This window comes from Anthonomus grandis, chromosome 1 (assembly GCF_022605725.1).
Source record: "Anthonomus grandis grandis chromosome 1, icAntGran1.3, whole genome shotgun sequence".
NCBI classification, from domain to species: domain Eukaryota; kingdom Metazoa; phylum Arthropoda; class Insecta; order Coleoptera; family Curculionidae; genus Anthonomus; species Anthonomus grandis.
The window spans coordinates 43128862-43151175 of NC_065546.1; the positions used below are offsets into that span (position 1 = coordinate 43128862).

Here is a 22314-nt window from a genome sequence, read left to right on the forward strand (position 1 = left end):
TTCCAGTAAATATTTTCAGGTAAATCTAATGAAAGACATGGTGAAATGCTTGGATGGACTTAATACCCAACAAACTCGCTTGGTGATAATCGTGGATGGCCTGGACAGTTGCGAACAGCAAAAAGTCTTATTGATTCTCGATACAGTTCACGTGTTATTTTCAGATGCAAATTCGCAGTTTATCATCATTTTAGCCATTGATCCGCACGTAATTGCAAAGGTACGCTTTATGGTAATACCCCATTGGATACTCAATAATGTTCTTGATTTTAGGCGGTTGAATTAAATGACCGACGTGTACTCACCGAAAGTAACATCGGAGGGTTCAGTTATTTGAATAATATGGTGCATTTGCCGTTTTATCTTCAGAACTCGGGTCTTAGGAAGGTGAAAGTCGCTCAGCAAACCGCTTCATCCCATAAGAAGGCCACTCAAGCGAATTCTAATAATTGGAGCGAGAACGAGGAGAATTTAAATACTTTCCTCGCCAGATCTGTAAGTTTATAAAGGAAATAGTACGATTGAGGTGTTACTGATTGCGTTTTTAGTCGTCAAGTCGTCGATTGTCGAATGAGAACAATTTAGTGTCGGCCAGCAGGGAGAATTTAAAATATGCAGGAAGAAAAGGGTCCAGGAAATTGAAATTGTCTGAGTCGGTGGCCAGTTCGATTGGATCAAACTTAAATCGAATAGGTACGTTATTACGCTTTAAAATATTTAATGTTTTTTTTATAATTTATTGGAGGCCAATTTCTCGGCAGTAACTTAGTTTGTCCGTCTTGTATAGGAAGGTAAGGTAGGAAGAAACATGTTAGGTTTTTTCCTTTGACTGTCCAACAGAAGCCCTAGAGCCTGGAATAAGAAATCGGGGCTTTTCCAAGTTGTTTAAATAGTTTTTTATAGTATATTTCTTAATAGCCTTAAAAATATATGAAATTTGGCTAAGTAGAATCGCTTGGAAGAATACTAATCTGGTTTTCAAGCTGTAGAAACCAAGTTTTATTAAAATGAGGTTACATTTTTATTTTTTTTTCAACTGCGTGGAATAAATAAAACATTATTTAAACTGTCTGATAAGGGAAAATTTGAAGATGTTGAGAAAACTACTTAAATAACCGAGACGACACTATATAGGGGCAATTTCCAGACCCTAACCCCAAAAATAATTTATTATATTTTAACTCTTAAGTTATAACTTTAACTTTATTCTCTAACTACAGGTGGCGCTCAAGATTTAACCAAAATGCTCCTCACAGATGACTACTTTAGCGACGTGAATCCCCGATCCATGAGGAGGTTAATGAACGTCGTTTACGTCACAGGTACTTTTTTAATAAATGACATTTTAATTTTCTTTTATAGTTCTTGTAGTATATTATTATTTTTATTTAATCATTTAACTATTTTTTAAAAGCTGTGATAGGTTTATCTATTTGTTGGAACAACTCGGCTCTTAATTTGATAATATTATTATTTGACAAAATCATATTAGGTAATCAACAAACAGCTCTATTCTCTGAAGGGTTATAATCCTATCTACAGGGTGCGGCATAATTGTCTCCCTGTTTTTAAGGCATAATAAAAGAAATGTTATTTGAAATACAAAGATTTTATTTTTAAAGTACAACTAAAACATTTTTGTCCTATGTGGTTTTGAAGAGAATATCTGGCAAGTGCCGTCCACCATTATCGAAGCACTGGTGCAAGCGACTTCTGAAGTTTCGCATAACTCTTACAAGCATTTCTTGGGGTATTCTGCGAATTTCCAGGCGGATTGCATCCTTTAGTTGTCTAATACTCGTTGGACGATGTTTGAAGACTTCAGCTTTTAGGTAACCCCACGGAAAGAAGTCGCAGGGCGTTAGGTCGGGCGAGCGTGCAGGCCAAGAAAAGCTCTTAGGGAGAGCAAACGTCCGGGGGACATTTCTCTCAATACTTGCATTGAAGCTCGAGATGTGTGAGCTGTTGCCCCACCTTGCTGAAACCAGGCATCTGGCACATTGAGTTCTGCAAAGGCTGGGGCGAAAGAATTGTGAATCATCGCTATATAGCGTTCCGAATTGACAGTAACAGCGTGATTTTCTTGTTCAAAGAAGTAAGGGCCGATTATCCTCATTTCAGATACGGCGCACCAAACTGTCACTTTCTCACTATGTAGAGGCTTCTCGTGTATCTCTCTCGGATTATCAGCGGCCCAATACCGAAAGTTTTGCTTGTTTACCCAGCCAGACAAGTAAAAATGTGCCTTGTCACTAAAAAAAACTGCGCCCTGAGGTAAATTTTGAAGCATAATTTCACATGCAGCACGTCGATTGTTCCAATCACGTTCTGATAATTCCTGTGCCAGAACCATCTTGTATGGATGAAAACGAAGATCCTTGTGAAGAATTCTTCGCACAGTGCGGTCAGATAAATGAAGAGCAGCTGCGTGTCTCTGTGCAGGTGACAACATCTAGGTGACCGCAAAAATGAGCGTCTCACAGTCTCGATGTTTTCCTTATCCGGAACGCTCGTTGCGCAGCAATAACTGACCGATTTTCGCGGACTTCCACGGCGAATGCGCGCTGTGCGTTGGTCCACATGATGCTTCAGACTAAAACATGTTTAAACAAAACTGTTTCCCATACGGCTCTTAGTGGCGGTACCCCCACTATTCTGCGACGCCGCACGGCATTACGAGGGAAGGTTAAAAATAGGGAGACAGTTATGCCGCACCCTGTATAACAATGGTTCTGATAAAATAAATGGGATGGGATAATTTCTTAAAAAGTTAAAGACTATTTATAATATAAATATAATTTCGTATTCATAGTCCCAATTAAAACGATCCAAATTAAATTCACAAATACGTTAAGTAATATAGTGGTAGTCGCAGGCATAATAAATAAAAATGAATTTAAGCAACATTTGATAAATTACTTTACAAAACAAAACTTTTATTAAAAATCATATAATTACGGGGGATATCAATATAGATTTACTGTAAGTAAAACCAGATAATGACGAATGTAAAAATATTTTAGACCCTTTTGGTTTTGTGTCATTCATTAACGTTATAACACAATATCATTCGAAAACTTGCCTGGATCATTTTTGGATGAAGATTCAAAATTTTATACCATTTCTCAATTGCTTTAATAATAGGTATAAAAAAACAGAAAATTAAATTGCCTAGTTTAAACAGCAAAATTTAAAAACCGAGATACAGTTGCAAAACTGGGTTCAGTTTATAATACTACAGGATGCAATGAAGCAGCGAATAATTTTACAAATATTATTTTCTACAACTTTTGTAGAAAGAAGTAATTAAATATCTGGTAAACAAAAATGGATTACGAAGAGTTACTTGAAGTTTTTACATAAACTATAAAAATATTTGCTTATAAATATTGAAAATCTTTACTTATAAATAATGATTATAAACAACCCCATAATGATGAATATACAAAGAATAAAGGTCTGGTAAATAAAACAACAAAGAGAGTTAAAAAAAAGTAAGAACTCAATCAGATCTTTATAGAACTGCATTAATAATATATGTGACAAGAAGACGGTAAGCAAGGGTTAATGGGTTTAAACTCGATTTTGGCATTATTTTAGATAACACAAATAATATCGCTGGAAAATTGAATGTTTTTTTTTAGATGTATCTGACAAAATTTAGCAAATGTTATATATTTCCAGATGGCCAAGATGAACCGCACGTGGAAGATACAATTTTTTTCTATCTAACAACAAATGTCAAGTAAATTAATGATAACAAGTCAGGAATTCTTTAAAACATAGTTGAACATTATAGTTGTAAATAACAGAACCTTCAGTATACTATACAAACTTGGGTTTTAGTAGAGGTACCTTTCCTAATATTTTAAAGACCGGAGTGATAACTCCTTTACATAAACATGGATCAACAGAACATGATGATTATTATGAACCTATTTCACTTATTTCTAATATAGGTAAAATCATCGAAAAGCAATTTAAAACCCGATTTTTTTATTTTTTCTGAATGTTAGTATGGTTTTCATGAAATATGCTAAAAAAGCAAGCTATTTTAAGACTTACCTCTTGCATATAAGGCGCAGTTAATAAATTAAATATATACAAATCAATTTATTCTAATTGAATAAAGTTATGGATATTCAGAAGAGAATTCTTTCAAAAAAAAAATGCTTCGAAAAAAAAACTTTGAAGCAATCTTATAGAATTTTTAGATATATCAACCTTTTTAAGCAGTGGTAAAGAGCATGTCTTAACATCAAGATGAGTGGGAAGTCCTATACCAAAAAAAAAATAATAGAAGTATTCTTATGAAATATAATTTAGGATATTCAGAACGGTATTGTAAAAATAACGCTTTAAGGTTAAACCAGTCCCAGGAAAATCTTTAGAAATATTCACCTTTTTAAGCAGTTATTTGACTTAACAGAGATAATTACGGGCAGTTGAGTGACATGTCGTTGGAAAGGTCTTTCCATTTTCTTTACAATGATTCTTAGTATGAAGTAGTTTAAGATAGTACTTTTTAAGATTGTCGCATTCGAACTTTAAACAGTAATTTAAAATAATAACTTTATACAGATTATTACGGCTTCTAAAAAAAAATGTTAGGAAGTGGCGTAAAAATATCAGATTTTGCTAAAAGTGAGACCCAAAATGAGATAAGCTTAACATACCTACTACAAAACATTTTAGTTTTTATAAATATATATTTAATTCTTTCTAATTTGTAATAATTTTCTAGGCTTTCAAGAGTTTGCTGGCCACACCTTCCTTCTCCATACAATAATATAGATTTTGCTCAAAACGTTGCCGCATGTTCTGCCATGCTTTAGGCGTAATGGCTTATGGCTTAAAGTGCATGTAACTCATTTACATTACTGTTCTGTGATCTTCTAATGAAGTAGGTTTAATCTCAGAGCTTTTGCTTTTTAAGGAGCCTCTAAGAAAAAACTCAAGAGGTAATAAATCTGGCGATCGTGGAGGCCATTCAGTAGCACTTCTTCTTCTATCCTCCTGGAAACATCTGATCCAAATATTATCAAACGACGCATAATGTGGTGGAGCACCATCCTGCTGAACATCCAAAACATATCTATCATTTTAATTTTCAATTTTAGCTATTAATGCCAGTCAATGATCTCTTGTTGTTAAGTAGATTTAACCTGTCAGATTCTCAGAAAGAAACGGATCAATATCGGCAGTTATGGCGATTTACCACGCTATTTAAAAAAAAAAGAGCACTTATCAGAGAAAGATGTATATGTTGTAAAGATGTATATAATGTAAACAAAACGTTTGCATCGTTAATAGTTCGTTCAGGCATAATTTCACAAATTTAATATTGAATCAAAATCGTCTTCATTCAGTTTTTCTCCAGGATGTATTTTGTACGGATGGAAGTTATGGACTTAGCCTTTAGCCTTCTTTGACTAGTCTAACAGCTGTTACAGTTTCCAATTGACGGGTACTTAACGTAGGACCTAGATTAACATGCCCTAGAATAGCCACTTTTATACCTTCATTCCTTACAAGATTTTTAATATTGCGTCTGCGATTCGTCGCTGATCCAGTTTTTAGAAATTTAGACGCAAGTTCCGTATGTACTGGATTTGGTATCTGGTTTGTTACACTCTACATTCTCATGTAGTTTGTTAAATAATTCCGTCGTTTTATTAGCACAAAAGTATGTATTAAAAAGAACAAGGTTTCGTCGTTTCGGTATATTTAAAATCAATAATATTAGATTAGTTGATCCGTTTTTTTTACTAATAAAATTATCTCCCTAAATAAGTTAGTATTAATACTAACGTGGTCTGTGATAGTAACTATTTCAACCTGATGATATTTTGTCTGTTATTGATGATTGTTTGTCTATTATATTTGTCTATTATATTTAGGCCCTCCAGTACTTTTATTAAGTATCCTTTTTAATGACGTATTACTGGACTTATTTTGGATTTTAGGGATGCTGCCTCCTCTTAGGTGGTTGTAGGGTTGAAGGTGATTTTGTGAATACTAGATGCCTCCCTCGTAAACAAAATCAACTGGACCGAGTATATAAAGAGCTTGTCTTAAATGAGATAGCAGAGACAGATTTTCTTTAAAAATATTCTTGTAAATTGGTTTAAATTAAATAAACTTTCTATGAACGTAATCAGTTTTACACTCTATATAAAAACATCGCAAAATATAGAGAACTTACAAATTTATTCAGTTATAGTTATTCCAAAAACCAATTAAATTTGCTTTGGTATCTTTAATTGTTGAGTAAAGAAACACCTAAAAACTTTTTACTTATCATTTGGGCAATGACAGTCAAGGAATCGGAAGGTTAATTAAAGGAAGGTTTAATTCACTTGAAGTTGTTATTCTCATCAGAACAACTCTTTAGAAATGCTTAATTTACGTCAATTGTATTGTTTAAATTTTTTAAATTCCATAAATAATAAAAAGTCTTAAAAATAAGAGAATTAAAGATAACTAAAACTAAAAAGAAATAGAAACTGTATTCAGTATATTAAACAACTAGATCAAAAATAGATAAACTATCAGGAAAACAAATAAATCAACATGAAGAAGTAATATGTATACCGATTTTGACATTTTCATCCTGATTCTGTCCATTCAAACTCTATTGTGATATATTTTATTTTTACTTTAAGCCTATTATGGTATATTTTAGAGTTTATTTTAAATTTTATTCTTATATTTATACACGTTTTAATTTATAAATCATTGCAATTCGAAAATCCTAATAATTGTATTCTATTTTTTTATCACGAACAAGCGATCTTACAGATGCTTCTATGAGTATTGTGTATTTAAAAATAATCTTACATTTTTATTGCAACTTTTGTAAATGGTGAATAAACTACTTATATAGTAGTAAAAATTTGTCTCTAAATACTGTGTAGGTTCTTATTGATTTTTGGCTAATAGCCAAAAATCAGGTTGCACTGGTTATTTAACATTTAGGAAGTATTCTATAAGGGATAAATTAGTTTGGATCAACGTGATTTTATTACCAATCATTAAGACTGAGATGGCTTTCAGGGCGCCTCTTAAAAGCCTTCCAAATAGATTTCAACTGGTACCGTCTCGCCTCATGGATAAACATAACGGAACAATGGCCCTTCAGAACCTCCTGGATCATTTACCATTACGATTTATTCGAGGAACAACTGGAGGACAATACACCGTTAAAATCAATATACGATAAGTATGTTTTATTTGAGATTAATTAATTAACCTTTTAATTTACTTGTAATATTTCAGGATAAGGCCAATGATCCCGTCTATGAAGGAGTCGGAACCTTTACTGGAACTGGACAGGGATGAAAAGAAATTTGAGATTTTTCTGTCGTTTCACCGGTCGAGTCTGTTAATAAGCGATTTAAAGATATTTCTACCTTTCACCATTAATTTGGATCCTTATTTGAAAAAAGTCATAAAAGGTTCGTAAATACGTAGTACTTGATTGCCCATCTCTTACATTTACTGAACATATTCAGTCTTTGGCAAATTATACACGATTTTTATAACCGTTTACAGAAGAAACTCAAAACATCGAGGAAGACGGACTAGTAATGCCATTGATCCGCCAGTCGCCTTACGCGCCCATGATTCATCCTCCGCCAATAAAATTGTGGCACGGACAAACGCCGGTTCCCGATTGGTCCTCCGTTACGTCTAATAAGCCTTATATGACACCTACGGGCCATAAGGAACGAAGACATGTAAGTTTCTTATATGTATCCAACTTGATAGGTTGAGCGAGAATCAAACAAAAATTTGTCAAAGAGCGTGCGTCTCTTAAGGTAGGTTTCTTGGTACGGGTAATTTTGCGAATACTCTTATTGAGTATTCGAGAGAAGGTCACGTGAATGAGGCAAAAATCCAATATCCAATACCCAGATGTTCGTTGACGTTCAAGTTTTTGGGTTTCGGGTATGTCCCCGATCACGCGCATTCTACAATAACAAAAACAAATAAAACATTTTTGTGTGTTTGTTGTGCTTTTCACGACATCTTTTCTTGTATATTTTGTGGTTTTACTGTTGTACTGAAAGATTTGCTACATAATCGGTTAGGTAAGAGAAGTTATTAATACATTTAAAAATGTTATTTTTCTTCCATCATTACTTTTGATTACTAAATTTTGCACTTTTCTGGATATAATGTGTTATATATAAGTCCACTCTCTTTTGCTATATGTAGAGTGTCCCAAAAGTAGACGTCCAAACGAGAAGAGGCGATAGAAAATGTCACGTGCACTCAAAACAACCGTATTTATTATTATTCGATTGTTGATGGTTTAAGAGTTATTACCGTTTTTGTGTTTTTTATGAATAAAGTGTCATGCATTCTGTTAAACAATTATAGAAAGAATATTCTCACGTATTTGCTTGGCATTTGCTACAAATGTTGCCTTGAAGAGTGTACCTTTTCGTTACTATTAATTGTATGCATAATTGATGCTTTCACCACGTAGAAAAAGATAATTGTTCAATGTATTTAAGTTTTACATATGTACATACGACCAAAAAATAACAGCTATCAGAAAAGGTTACTTTATCTAATACAGATTCTCATACGGTCAAATACTCAAGTCAATATAATAAAAAAAATAAACACGCTTTTTCAACTTATATATATTATTATTATTATTATTATTATTATTATTATTATTATTATTATTATTATTATTATTATTATTATTATTATTAATATTATTATTATTATATCTTGTCAACAAGCTAGGCTTGTTTATGTACCTTTTGTCAGATTTCTTACACTTTAAGTTGTTTCTCTTTTTAGAACTTGTGGTGTTATCTGTCCTTTGCTGCTATTATAAGTAACCTTAACAAATGGGTTATACTACCGGCGAATATGTACAAATGCACTATGTGTATGGGATTTGTGATGGAAATGCTTGAGCTTTTTTTGAAGGTGGTAGACAATGGTACAGTGAAAACATCTTGTCGGACTTGCATTGTCTTATTTATTTAATGTAACACGACGTTTCGGTTGGTAAGTATCTCCAACCGTTATCAAGTGTAAACTGCAACAGTTAGCAAACAGTTTACACTTGATAACGGTTGGAGATACTTACCAACCGAAACGTCGTGTTACATTAAATAAATAAGACAAAGCAAGTCCGACAAGATGTTTTCAATGCTTGAGCTGTTGCTTGTTTTTCGGTGGAACATCGCTATCCTCACCATAAAGTGTTCATAAATATGCATTCAGAAAGCAACATTCCTGGACAGCCACGAAAAATAGGAAGGCTTAGGAATGATAAAGATAAAGAAGATATTGTAGACGTTGCAACCGAGAATTCAACAAGTTTTCATTGCAAATCAAGACGTTCGGGACTTCCTCAATCCCAAGTTCATCGAATTTTACAAAGGAATCTGTTAAAGTTTTATCGGAAAATGTTGCATCGTAATAAGTCGTGATGAGACCATCAAAAAAAATTGTGGAGTGACGAAAGCAGTTTTAAAAGAACGAGGATATTTAATATACACTATTTACATTCATGAGACTATGTTAATCCTATAATGGTGAGAAATGATCATTTTCAGCATCGGTTTCCAGTCAATCTACGTGCGGGGATTATCGAAGTCAAATTAGTTGGACCATTCGAGCTACCAAGAAGTCTCAACGGTGAGGATTATTTGCATTTCTTGCAACACGAATGATTTACTTAAAGATGTATCTTTAGCAACACGCCAAGACCTGTGGCTACAACACGAAGAAGCTTACTTACTCCTTATTCTGACCATACGGCATATCTCGATAATTATTTTAATAATTAAGGGATTGAAAGGGGACGAACTATCTAATCGCCGGCGCGCTCACGTGACTCGAACCTCGTAGACTTTTTTCTATGGGGATATATTAATACCTTACTTTCATCAATGAAAGAACTTTCTAGCGCATAAAAAATTTTATCCGTCAATCCGAATGTGTATTAGGGCAGGTGGTTTACATTTTGACATTTAAGCATTTTAAGCAATAAAATGCGTTTTTTACATTATTTAGAAGTAGTTGTGGGGTCAGTGATTTTTGTCCAAAACGATTAGCTTAATAAAAATATCAATCAAAAAAGACTTGTATCATTTAACTAAAAGTATTTTACCGTACGAGAGTTTTTATTTAATAAAAGTAACTTTTCCTGATAGTTGTTCAGTTGATGTTGCCATCAGAAGGGTAAGCCCTTCTGAACCCTCCCCTAAAATTGGATTTATACAATTTCTGGGACGGAAAGTGATAAAAGCAGCTAAAAAGGAAATTTTTAGAATATTTGACGCATAACTGTAGTCAGTGTTTCAAATAATCGATTTGTTTCAAGAAACTTGCGTGGACTATAGCTCTGAGGGAGTGCATTTTAGAACACATATTTATAGGAAAAAGAAGTTTTATTTTAACTCCAACATATCCACAGTTTCAATAAACTAATATTTTTTTAATTACGTCAGTATTATACAAACAAAATGAATCTCGTAACAAACACATTCCTTAAAAATGACGAAGGATCTTAGAAGGATCTAGGAAGGATATTAGAATTACATAACAATAATAATAATCTTTTACATTAACAATAATAATCTTTTTTTGAATTTTTTATAACTTTGCGGTATATGGCTTTATATTTATTAAGAAAATTTATCACAAATTCTGAGGTGTTGTATTTCCTAAAAGTATGCAAAAACCTGATATTCGTCGAAAAAAACCTTGATTCTATTTGTCACCCATGTCTTCTTTCTTTTTTGTTTTATAATTTTCAATGGAAATGCTAGTTTAGCATTAAATTCATTTATAGGATTAGATGACCTATACATTTTATTCCAATTCATTTTATTGCAATCATTTCTTAATCCTAAAAAACTTGATTTGTTATATATCCTTATATTCCCTTTCTTACGTATTTAGAATTTGCAATTTTTAAATTAATTGTAGATAATACGGCTTCATGGTCTGACAGAGCCGACGACACAACCCTAGTATCTCAAGAGATACATAGATCATTGAAGTTTATACAGAAATAATTTATTAAAGTTCTTGACATAATTGTTATACGGGATAGATTTTCTACTTTTGTAAGTTAAATTATAAAAAAAGTGCATGTAAACTCTGGGTAGGCAACTGTATGCCTAAAATCCTCCATCTAAATAATTTATATTGAAAAACCCCCCAGTAACCATTATCTTTGCTTTAATTGGCAAACAAGAGAGTAAAGTCTCTAAACTATTTAAAAAATCTATGACATTACAGCGAGGAGACCTATAAATACATAAGATTTAAATATTTATCTCTTTGTTAAATACAAATGAAAATATCTAAAATGAAAAATTCCATTTTCCAGTAGCAAATCTATGTAATCAGTAGCATCACTAGAATTTACCCATTCATACAAATCTTCCCGTGTACCGCTCCCCATCGAACCACTTCTCCAGAAAGAGGCTAGCATCAAGTAAGCACATATAGAGAAAGGCTCACTAGGCCTTAGTCAGTATTCGGTCATAAACAAGTTTGCGGGCATGTTATGATTATGTAAAAATACAATCATCAATATCATGTTTCATACCGATTGCATGTTTAAAAGACATGCCACACTGTTCAAAGATCCATGTTTAATAGATCTGCCTGTCTTGGTTTTTCTAAAAAAAAAAATCTCGTCAGAATTATTTGAAGATTCCGAAAAGACCTGCCCTCTGACGCCATCCTCGTTTAAACCTGGCGTAATGTTCTGAAAGTTTCAAAATTAAAAAAATTTTGCACTCTTTTGTATAATAAATACAACATAAATAAAGACAACAAGCGCTTACCCTGGCATTGATAATTGCCATTTCTATAACAACATGTATAATCAAACCTATCCTGCAAGTCTAAAAGTTTTATATGATTAAAGTAAAAACAAAATGATTAAAGTAAATACAAATTTACCACACAATTTACAAACTTATGGTTAATAGAATAAAACTTCAGTCAGTGTAATTAAAGTTAACAGGCAATTAAAGTTACTTTCTTATTTACAGTCGTGGCGTCCAGGGTTGGAATTGGAATAATTATGTTTTTCAGAATACTTTCACGGAATAATAGGGAAATTCGTAATAAATAGTTTCGTACAAAAAGTTCTGTACCTCATAAACTTTCCAAGTTAAATATACTCCCGTCACCCAAACTCTGCAAAGTGAAACTCCAATTATACAATATTGTAAAAGAACCTTTATCAGGTGCTCAAGTACTGTAACTGTATTAAACTCTTTAGCAGTTCTATAGAAATTCTCTAACAATGTATTCCTTAATAAAAATTATAAATAAAATATTATAAATATAATTTTTCCTGGCAGAACGTAGAGACTAACTCATTACAACAACTGAGGTTTTTAGGGTGTGGTAAATATGCCCCACAACATTCCATCGACAAGTATGCCTTATGCTCAGGCAGCACAGCAAATGATCGCCCCTTGGAGCCAATTTGAGCATATAGACGGGGTTGGATCTAGTTTTATGGGTAGAGCTCTCCCAACATACCCTCCAGCTGCCATGTTAGAGGTAAAACTGAAATTTTAGCCTTACAAAACTGTATTTTTTTAACAATTGTGTCTTTTCAGTCTGAACCAATAAAAACAAAACTGTCCAGTTTAAACGTGGAGGGAGTGTGCAAACTATTATCCTCTATGGAGGATTTGAACCAGAATTCAGTGCCAGACTACGTGCGACTTATATGGGAAAATAACATTAACGGAAAAGTGTTGCTGCACTGTGACTTGGACGACCTAAAAAAGGTTTAAAATATGAATTGGAATCTCAAAAATGCATTAATAAATCTTATTTTAGCTGTTGCATATGTCTTTCGGCGATTGGGAAATGTTTAAAGTTAAACTGATTCAGTTGAGGGAATACGAGATTGCCAGCATTTTCCGGCAGGATGAGGAACCTGCAACATTTTCCGCGACGAGGAAACCGGAGAGGAAAAGTAAAGTTTTATCAATTTTCTGTTTCTTTTTAAGTAAGTTAATAATATTTTTAGGTAGCGTTAAATCGAGCAATAATGGATTCGATAAGACCGATAGCAGCAAATTGCAACCGGAGAGGGAACGCAAACAAAGTGTAATTGAAAAGCAGGTAATAGTTCAATACCTCAGACTGAGAGGGCGACAACAGTATAAAAGTTACACTTTTTCAACTATAGTTTATCGGCTTACGTAAACGAGAACTATTATTTTGTTATATTTTAATGATTTTCTCACATCCTTTATCCATGAACTAAATCAGCTCTACGACCATAAGTTAACAAATTTGAACTACTTAAATTAAGAAGAAAATGAACTTTAAGGTAACGTTGGAGGAACAAATGATCTGCGGTGCCCTCCAAACCCTAAACGAGGAAGCGTGCGAGGACGTTCTAGAAGAAACCGCCGATGAAACCAAAGTGACAGTAGAGCAAGAGCTCCCTCAAACCTCCGTCATTCCTCCAAGCCCTGACTTTCCTCAAGGTGAATCTTTACTTTTACAGTCCGTCCAGTTTAGGAGACCCAGTATCACTTTTATCGAAAAAACCATCAAAAAAGTCACTTATGACGACGCGAGCGTTACTGAGGATAGTAAACTCGGTTGTCCCCCGATTTAATTTTAAAAAAACATTAGTTGGGTCATTTACTATTAAATAGATCTGATAGTAGTAATAGTAGTAGTGGAATTTGCCCACGAATGCAACCATAATTTTGCACTAAACGTTTCAAAATTGTTTTTACAGGGATTGTAGATTTGTGGTAATAAGGGAAGCTTTTTACGTAGATTTAGCTTTTATACGCCATATACAGGGTGCACCAGGGTGAAACTCCACCAGAGTTTTGTACATGGTGGTTTAATATACACAAAAACTATTTTTGGCTCAATACTGATCTTAGAAGTTCGTTTTCATGGACAATTTTTATCTCAAGAGTAATTTTTGAATTATATTCGATGTCCTGGAATCAGTCAATAAATATTTTTTAACCTATAATATCACAATAGTGATTTTTTAGGTTGGTTGACCTGCCCGACAATATTAAAGATTTATTTACTGGAATTAGAAATTTTGTGATATAAATCACAGCCTGCAAATAAATAAATGATTTATTGAGTGAGTAGCAGCGATTGCCATTGAAAAGGACACAAAATTAATAATTTCAAAAATTCATATTGTTTAATAGGCAATAATACAACTACTGTTGACGATCTAAGCCATTGGCTCTTTGGATGTCAGTCAAACCAACGGGCGTTCCCTTTTTTGAACCAAGAACTGGCAAAACTGAATTTGCTACCAACGAATGCATGTAATTTAGGAAATCTATCGAAGGAGAACAGTAGAATTAACCATTTATTACATAGTTAATTTTATACAAATGGTGGGACGAAAGCTTTCATTGAGTTCTATACGTTTTACCTTATGTAACAATCCTTACCTTCCCGATTGGCCCAGTGGTGTGTGTATGTAAGTCGCCTTGACGTGACAATATTTATCTAGGCAGCAATTTTAAAGGTTTAAAAACGTGGTATAGTGAGAAACTGTTTGATTTTTATGTGGCCTGGTTCACCCTGTATATTGTTTTTTCACTGAACTGCTCAACAAGCCAGTGAACGTAAACATTTCATAGCTGAATTAGAGAGCATGCTAAGTGCTCAGTTATTGAATTCACACAAGTTCATAAAATAAAAAACCCATTTTCTGTGATAATTTTAATGTGATTTTTGTTTTTTACTTCAGCCTGAGCCAGTTCGTGGGCATAAATAAATACTATATGATTATATATTTATAAATATAAATAATTTATACATAAACGTATTAATTTAGGGAAAATATTGTCTGAAAATAAAGTACTATACGTAACGCACGTTCAGAGTATTATTTCTTTTATGTTTGTTTTTGTACTAAATGTTTGTGATGTGACCCCAGTGTTTTGTTCTTTTGTAATGAATTTTGTGAATTCAGTAACTGCTGTAGTTTTGTGCAATTTCTATGTCGATTTAATGCTTTTGGTGCTAGTGGTCAGTCAAGCAAACCAGTTTATTTAGATAAATAATCATGTGCCCGACGAATACCAATTCAAATGTTGCTCCACTTGTTATTTGGCAACATTGAACTCGGTGTTCCCATTAACGGCTTTTCACATTAAGCCTCATTAATGGTCGAAACGACGATAATGAACATTTGCTACTACCACGCCTAATTCCACATAGTGTTTTTTTGTCGCTTTCACGCCTATAAGCTTTCTTTATAGATATCCAACAAACCCTGTTAAACCGGGGCGCCAGAACCCGCAAAAGCAGCAATTCGAGCGTTGGCGAAACGGATTTCGTGCTTTTGCAATCATCAGGCCACGCGCATTGGCATCCCGTTAGCATTTGCATTTCGGGTAACACCGATACCGTCAGCGATATTAGTTCTAAAAGCAGTAATTCCCAAGAAGAATCTCCTGGTAAGTTACTATGTACTAAAAATGTTCTCTTCATGTACTATTTATGTTTGTAACAAAGCGCTCTTAATATAGTTTTTATAGATTAGATCGAAGGACCTTCTGGCCACGCATAATTCAAATTTAAAGTCAAAACGTTTATTTATAAATCAGATGCATTTCGAGTTGTATAAATATTGGTTCTCTAAATATATCTGTAAAAGGTATTTTTAAGTAATTCATCCTTAAAAAAATAAAATAAAACAATGCAAATATTAATAAATCCTACTTAAAAACGTTTACTATAAAACAAAATATTTATTAGACAATTTAAAAATAGGTGGCATACAGGCCTGCAGGGGCAAGCGACGGGGTTGAATCAGGAGAGGACCACATAGAATGTATATAAATATTTATAAATGATTTAATTACTATCCTTATAAAAAAGAAACTCCTATTTGCCGATGATCTCAACATATTTTCCACTATCGTAAACATAAATGATTGTTATTCCTTGCAGAGCGACTTGAATTGGGTTGATTTGTGGTGCACTAATAACAAACGAAATCCTAATGTCTCAGAATGTAAAGTGCTTACTTTTTCACGGAAAAAAATCCATTTGAGTTTAAATATGGTCTATCAACAAATCTAAATCGGTGTGAATCCATTTCGTATTTGGGTGTACTTTTTGACCTTTGTGGATAATTCCATTAATGTCTCTCATCGCGCTAGTGCGGCATTGGGCTTTATAGAACGCAATTATATATATAAACAATATATATACATATAGGCAATTATAAATATAATATATAAACTTGAATACGCTTCCGTTATATGGAGCCCTTACTACATAGAACATTGAAAGGCCTTTCAATATTCCAAGCCTTACTATGAAAGTCATAAGTATTGGATGGAAAAAATGAAACGAAAGTTTCTTCAGTATTTATCCTTTCAAGTTGATGGTTTTTACCCTCCACAGGGCATTTCATATAATCTGCTTTTAACTCGATTCTCCGTGGCATCTTTTGAATTCAGAAGAAATAAAGCTTCAGTTGTGTTGTTGCATAGAATTCTGCGTGGGGATATTCACTGTTCTGAATTGCTAGAAAAATTAAATTTTTGTGTACCACAATTAAATTGTAGGAATACTAAAACCTTTTTTCGTACCAAGACAAATACAAATATTGTCTTATATTCACATCTATGAAATGTGTAATAACGCTAATAGAATCACACAATCTTGTGATTCATTTGTATGCTCTGATGCTGAAGTTGTAAGAGCCTTTTTGGGATTATCCAATTAACTTCGCTGTTTGTATTATTTTTGTTTTTTTTTCTCTCCTTGAGATTTAGGTATACAAATATATATATATATTTTAATGTTATTGATTTGTGGTTGCTTATTTTTATATAAGCTTAGGATTATTACTATAAATACTTGAAATACTATGATGTTGCGGAGAATATATTGGTTTATGTATGTTTTTATTATATGTAAAAAATAATTAAAACATTATTGTAGCCTTTAGCTCTGTAAATGGTTTATACTGTTGGGCTGTACTGCTAAAAATAAATAAAATAATAGTCCAAAGATGGACAAATAAAACAACCATTTTGGACCATGTTCCAAATTGGACTATATTTTATTATGACGGTTGCACCAATTATTGTTATTACTTACATATTTCCCTTAAGTCATCAACCCACTAAAACTAATTACATCAATACATACAGTTGTTTAATACTCTTAATAGTTTACAATACTTACACATTAAGCCCACGTGCCTTTTAAAATATTTAACCTGCTTATATTATATGTTAAAAATAATAACAATAATAGTCTTTTATTAAAAATAAAAAAAATTATTATAAACTTATACAAATAGGCGATATTTAGCTATATAACTAATCTTACATATAACCTACCTGCAAAGCAATTCATTTTAAGAAAAATTCCAATTAAGAGAGAGAAAAAAAACAAAGCAATGATACATTTTAATATATATAAAAAAATCTCGCCCAAAAACGACCATTTTAAAACAGTTACAAAACTAGCATCTTTCACCGAATCTATGCTTTACCGGTTATCTATCTTAATCTATACTTACAGTCCATCAACCGTGCATGTCAATTATTATACTTATAATATTAAATGCCCAGCTAAATAGGTAACAATTTTAATTACTTACTACCGCAAAAAGAAAAGAAAGGAAAAAATCATATACCGGGTGACACAGGAAAAAGGGAACACTTAACTATATTACTCTTTAAGATAAACAAATAAAATTTGGTATATTGATGGATTTGCTATAAGAGCATCTTTTGACATATTCAGTGGTTTTCCGTTTAAATGAGACACTTAGTATATTAAGATATATTTTAATAGAAAATGAAGACCACAGGGGAAAAAGAAGTCACAAAATAAAAATACTGAGATATATCGATTTTAAAGTTTGGAACTTCTAAGATTTTTTGACTTAAAAATGAGATGGTTGAGATATGTCAAATATTATTTATTTAACTGTCTGCTACACGTATTCAAAAGCATTGTATTTCAAAACACATTTCAATACAAAAAATATACAAAAAACTAAAAAACTTGCAATTCTCCATAGCAAAAATGAGAAATGTCCAAAAAAAATCAATTTCCAAAGTAAAAAGGGGTAATGTCCATTATTTCGAGGGTTCATCTATCATAGTTATAGTATTTGTTCCATATTGATTTAAGACCTAAAAGTAGATAATATTCTATGAGTAATAGCAATAAACTAATCAAAGAAAATATCTTACCTCCGTAGTTTTATTGCTGCTTTTTCTTTTTGTTTTTAGCGGCATGAGGTAACTTATCATAATATTTTTGAGCTTCTTGAGAACAGAACACTTTCAGAGCTTGCAAATCTTTAAATTTTTCCTCGCTTATTGGGATCAGACCTGAAAATCGTATTCTATGAGTAAAAGTTTTATATTTAAAAAAAATTACCTTCATACTTTCGGTCAGGATATAAAAATTCATCATTTCGCAATACAGGATAAATTCTTGTCTGTATAGGTGGTAGTACTGAGCTCTGTTCCCAACACCCATCTATGTGAAACAAGTCGGGGGTGCCTAATTGTGACTTCCATTTCCCTCACAGAGCGGATTGCGAACGGACAATTTTTCTTATAATTCAGCTTCACAAAAAAAAAACCCAGTTTCTTATTATATCGTGGCACTCTTCCAGGTTTTCGACATGAAATGGTGCTGGCTTAACTCTGGACCTTTCCATTTCTTTGACTCAGTGGCTCGGCAGCTCAGCAGGGTGTTTTTGGTTCAGAAGGGCCATGTTTCGGTCGCACTCTAAATAAGAGTGCCCCCTAATTGGAAAAGTTATTTTGAAAGACTCCAGTCTTTTTTTGATATTAACAACATATTGCATGTATTTGATCATGTTATAGTTTTTATTTTGACCCCCACACGAGTCGCAAAATACTTCAAGGTGTTTTATCTGGGGGTCAAGGTAATTTTCAACAAAATGATTTAGCATTGAAAGAACTTGCTAAGATGTGAATGTTGAACAGGTATGTTTGGAACGGGTACATTCTTTTGGAAATCGAGACAGATAGCTTCACGATCTTTATCTTTCTGGCACCTGATTCTTGAAAAAATGTTTCGGTCGTAAAATACTTGGGCCTTTATTTTGTGGAGCTTATTTTCATTCTCCAGTGTTAGCAAAGATTTCTGTAAGAACTGATGTAAAAGTTGGCATATTCTTATTATTTTCAAGTTTTAATGTTAAATCTTTTTTTGTTGCAGTATATTGATCACAAACACTACAGGTGTCTTTACGAGGGTACCCGAACGATATGAATTTTGTATTAAAAACATTTCTATAGAACTCGTATGAAACAGGATGATTAGGAAATTTGTTTTGATATAGTTTATACATTTTTGCAATATTAAGATCTTCACTTAAATAAAGACGTTCTGATTTTTTGAGGCCATAATGGCTTTTGTTTCCCTGAAATGATTTAATATGGGTAATCACATTTTCATTCATCTGGTCAGAAATTTTTCTAGGTGGATTTAAATGCTTACCTCTCAAATCAACAGGGGCCTTACCCGATGTTTTTAGGGATTTTTGCAAATATTCTAATTTGTTTTTTGTAATCCCATGTATTGCCAAAAATGCCTCGTAGCACACATCGACTTCTAAAATTGCATTTTCTCCTACCACTTTGACACTATATGTATATGAATTATCATGTAATAGAGCTACATTTTCATCTTTTCGAGGACGTCTTCTTTTAATAGATTTACATCTTATCAAACCACATAAATGCAAATTTTGTTCATTGTTTGATGCTAATAGATTAAAGTTCTTCAAAAGTGTCTGCCTTTCTTCACTACTGGTTTTCTCGAAACATCTGTCTTTTACACTTCATTTCCTAGTTCATGACTTTTCATCCATTTTCTCATCATGATTTCCTTCGTCACTTCCTAGTTCATGACTGCTTACCTTTATTTTCTTGTTTACATCCGTAATCCGTCCATGTATCTTTCTTTTCTTAAACTTTTCACTGTGTTGCTGCTGCTCCTGCTGCTCACTATTTTCATTTTCTTCCATGATGCACTTTTTACTTTTATATTTTGTACATTAAAACATAACCTTAACGCTGTAAACCGCAAAAATATGCACGAAAAATATTCACTTGTTTACCCTTAGAAAGCAAAACATAACTAAAATTAGAACCGGTAATCTGCATCGTAGCGATCTGTGGACATTCCTTATTGTTATCATTTTGCCACTGGACATTTCTTGTTTTTCCCCTGTATCTGGTATTTTAGATGCGGCTACTAACGGACTATGCCGTGATCTTCTACAGGATATGTGTTTATAATAAAATATAGATGTTTCTCTAGTAGAGGGCGACGCTAACTCAATTTTTGATATATTGTGACATTCCCTCTTTTTCCCCTGTGGTCTTCAAATGATATTCTGAGTAACAGTGATACTGCATCTGCTACTTTTTTTTATATAAATTTTTTAAACTTTTAAATAGGATGCCATAAATGCGTTGAAAGTTCTAATTTTTAATCAAGTAATCACGGAAAAATAGTTTTCATTGCATTTTATGACTTGAATCTTTTACACGCCTATTTAAAATGTCCAAACCAATTATATTGGCATTTACTTTATTTTTTTAAATAGCACGTTATTGGGAACAGCCACGTTTAAAACAGGGTTTTTTTTTCCAATAGTTTGGTATGATTATTTTTTAAATCGGTGGATAAATGAGCCCATAAGAAGGAAAAAAATAAGTCGTATAAATAAATGCATTTAATTAATAGAAATAGCATAGAAGGCTTTGATTTCATGATTAGGAAGGAGGCTGCGTTTTGACACGTTTTTGAATTATTTTTCAATTGACATAATGCATGACATCTTGTCAAGTTCAGTTATTATTTCAAAGTTGTTCATTCAAATAAATTGGCTACAGTTTTTTGAAAGAATTTCTGACTATATTTCTGAAAAACTGAGTTAAGTAATAACACACCATAAATATTATTTTTCCGTGATTACTTGATAAAAAATTAAAATTTTCAATGCATTAATGGCACGTTATTTCACAATTTAAAAGATTGATTTTTTCTATGAGTAAAATAAAAAGTAGCAAATGCGGTATCATTATTCTCAGAATATTATTTCCTATCAAAATACGTAATAATATACCAATTGTCCCATTTAAAATAAAAAAGTTAGTGTCACTGTTGAATCGGGAATGCTCTTGTGACTATACTATCGATATGCGAAATTTCATCTGTTTATCTTGAAAAGTAAAAAAGTTATTGTTCCCTTTCTCCTGTGTCACCCGGTATATTATGAGAAAACATAATGCCTCAGATTACCCAGGTTCAGACATCTCAAATTTTCACCACATTTACAATTAAGTAGGATAAAGGCCATTATTTAATTTTGTATTTGACTGACTCATCATCGCAGAGCCCAAACTACAATAGCTAGAAACGTGAAATTTTGCCAACGAGTTCCTTTTATTATGTAGGCACCGGATAAGAACGGATTTTTCGAAATTCCATCGATAAGGGGTAAAAAATGGGAAAATTGTTACCCGTGACCTCGAGAACTAAGATGGCGTGGCTTCGGAGTTTGAACGGAGACTGCCCGTACCAACAAGTCGCAGGCATCAACTTAAGAAAAAAAAATAACTGCAACAATGTTTTTTTATAATGTAAGCCCCGGATACGAACGAACTTTTTGAAATTCCACCGATAAGGGATGTTAGCGATATGATAAATATCGCAAAGCGGCATAAAACTGATTAATAAATACCATTGAAAAACCGTGCCTCTGTATTATTTATATTTTGGTAGACATAACAAGGCGGGTCCATGCGATACTGATACCCGAGAGGTGACTCGACTCAGTCTTACCGCTCGCTCTGCATCTAACGAATCATTTTTAAGATTATTTGTGTCTTGGTTTTATAATAATTATATTATATTAATCGCGCCCCTTGACCTCAAGAAAGACGGCGTGGCAATTGTGGGTTGCATGTACTATCAATGAGGCGAGGCTTCGGATTTTATTTTTGTGTATTGTGGGTTGCATTTACTATTATTGGAGGCTTTCTTCGACTTTTCTTTTATTTTCACGCGAGCAACGCCGCGGGCATTCAGCTAGTAGAGTATAAAACAGGTAATAATAAATAAGCTGTTGAAACTACATTTACCACCTGTTCACTGGGATATAAGAGGGAACCAATATTTAAGGATTCTATTAAATTATAAGAATCCGCTACATACAGGGTTCATCCAAAGTTAAATTTTTTCTACAACATGCACAATCGTTTTTGTTTAAAAGTATAT

At 32.9% G+C, this 22314-nt stretch overlaps 1 protein-coding gene across 8 annotated transcripts in view; it reads left to right on the plus strand.

Annotated features, from left to right (window-relative positions):
• Nucleotides 1-22314, plus strand: part of LOC126740942 (kinase D-interacting substrate of 220 kDa B) — an 82540-nt gene that overhangs the window by 58054 nt on the left and 2172 nt on the right. For 7 of the 8 annotated variants that reach the window (XM_050447144.1, XM_050447199.1, XM_050447160.1 and 4 more), the window contains 13 exons: nucleotides 20-220; nucleotides 274-495; nucleotides 549-693; nucleotides 1221-1322; nucleotides 7057-7222; nucleotides 7279-7457; nucleotides 7555-7739; nucleotides 12400-12564; nucleotides 12624-12797; nucleotides 12850-12988; nucleotides 13043-13137; nucleotides 13349-13508; nucleotides 15276-15473. In XM_050447144.1, the coding sequence (XP_050303101.1) occupies nucleotides 20-220; nucleotides 274-495; nucleotides 549-693; nucleotides 1221-1322; nucleotides 7057-7222; nucleotides 7279-7457; nucleotides 7555-7739; nucleotides 12400-12564; nucleotides 12624-12797; nucleotides 12850-12988; nucleotides 13043-13137; nucleotides 13349-13508; nucleotides 15276-15473 (2131 nt within the window). The remainder of the gene's footprint in view (nucleotides 1-19; nucleotides 221-273; nucleotides 496-548; nucleotides 694-1220; nucleotides 1323-7056; nucleotides 7223-7278; nucleotides 7458-7554; nucleotides 7740-12399; nucleotides 12565-12623; nucleotides 12798-12849; nucleotides 12989-13042; nucleotides 13138-13348; nucleotides 13509-15275; nucleotides 15474-22314) is intronic. The other variant, XM_050447176.1, reaches the window with a different exon arrangement.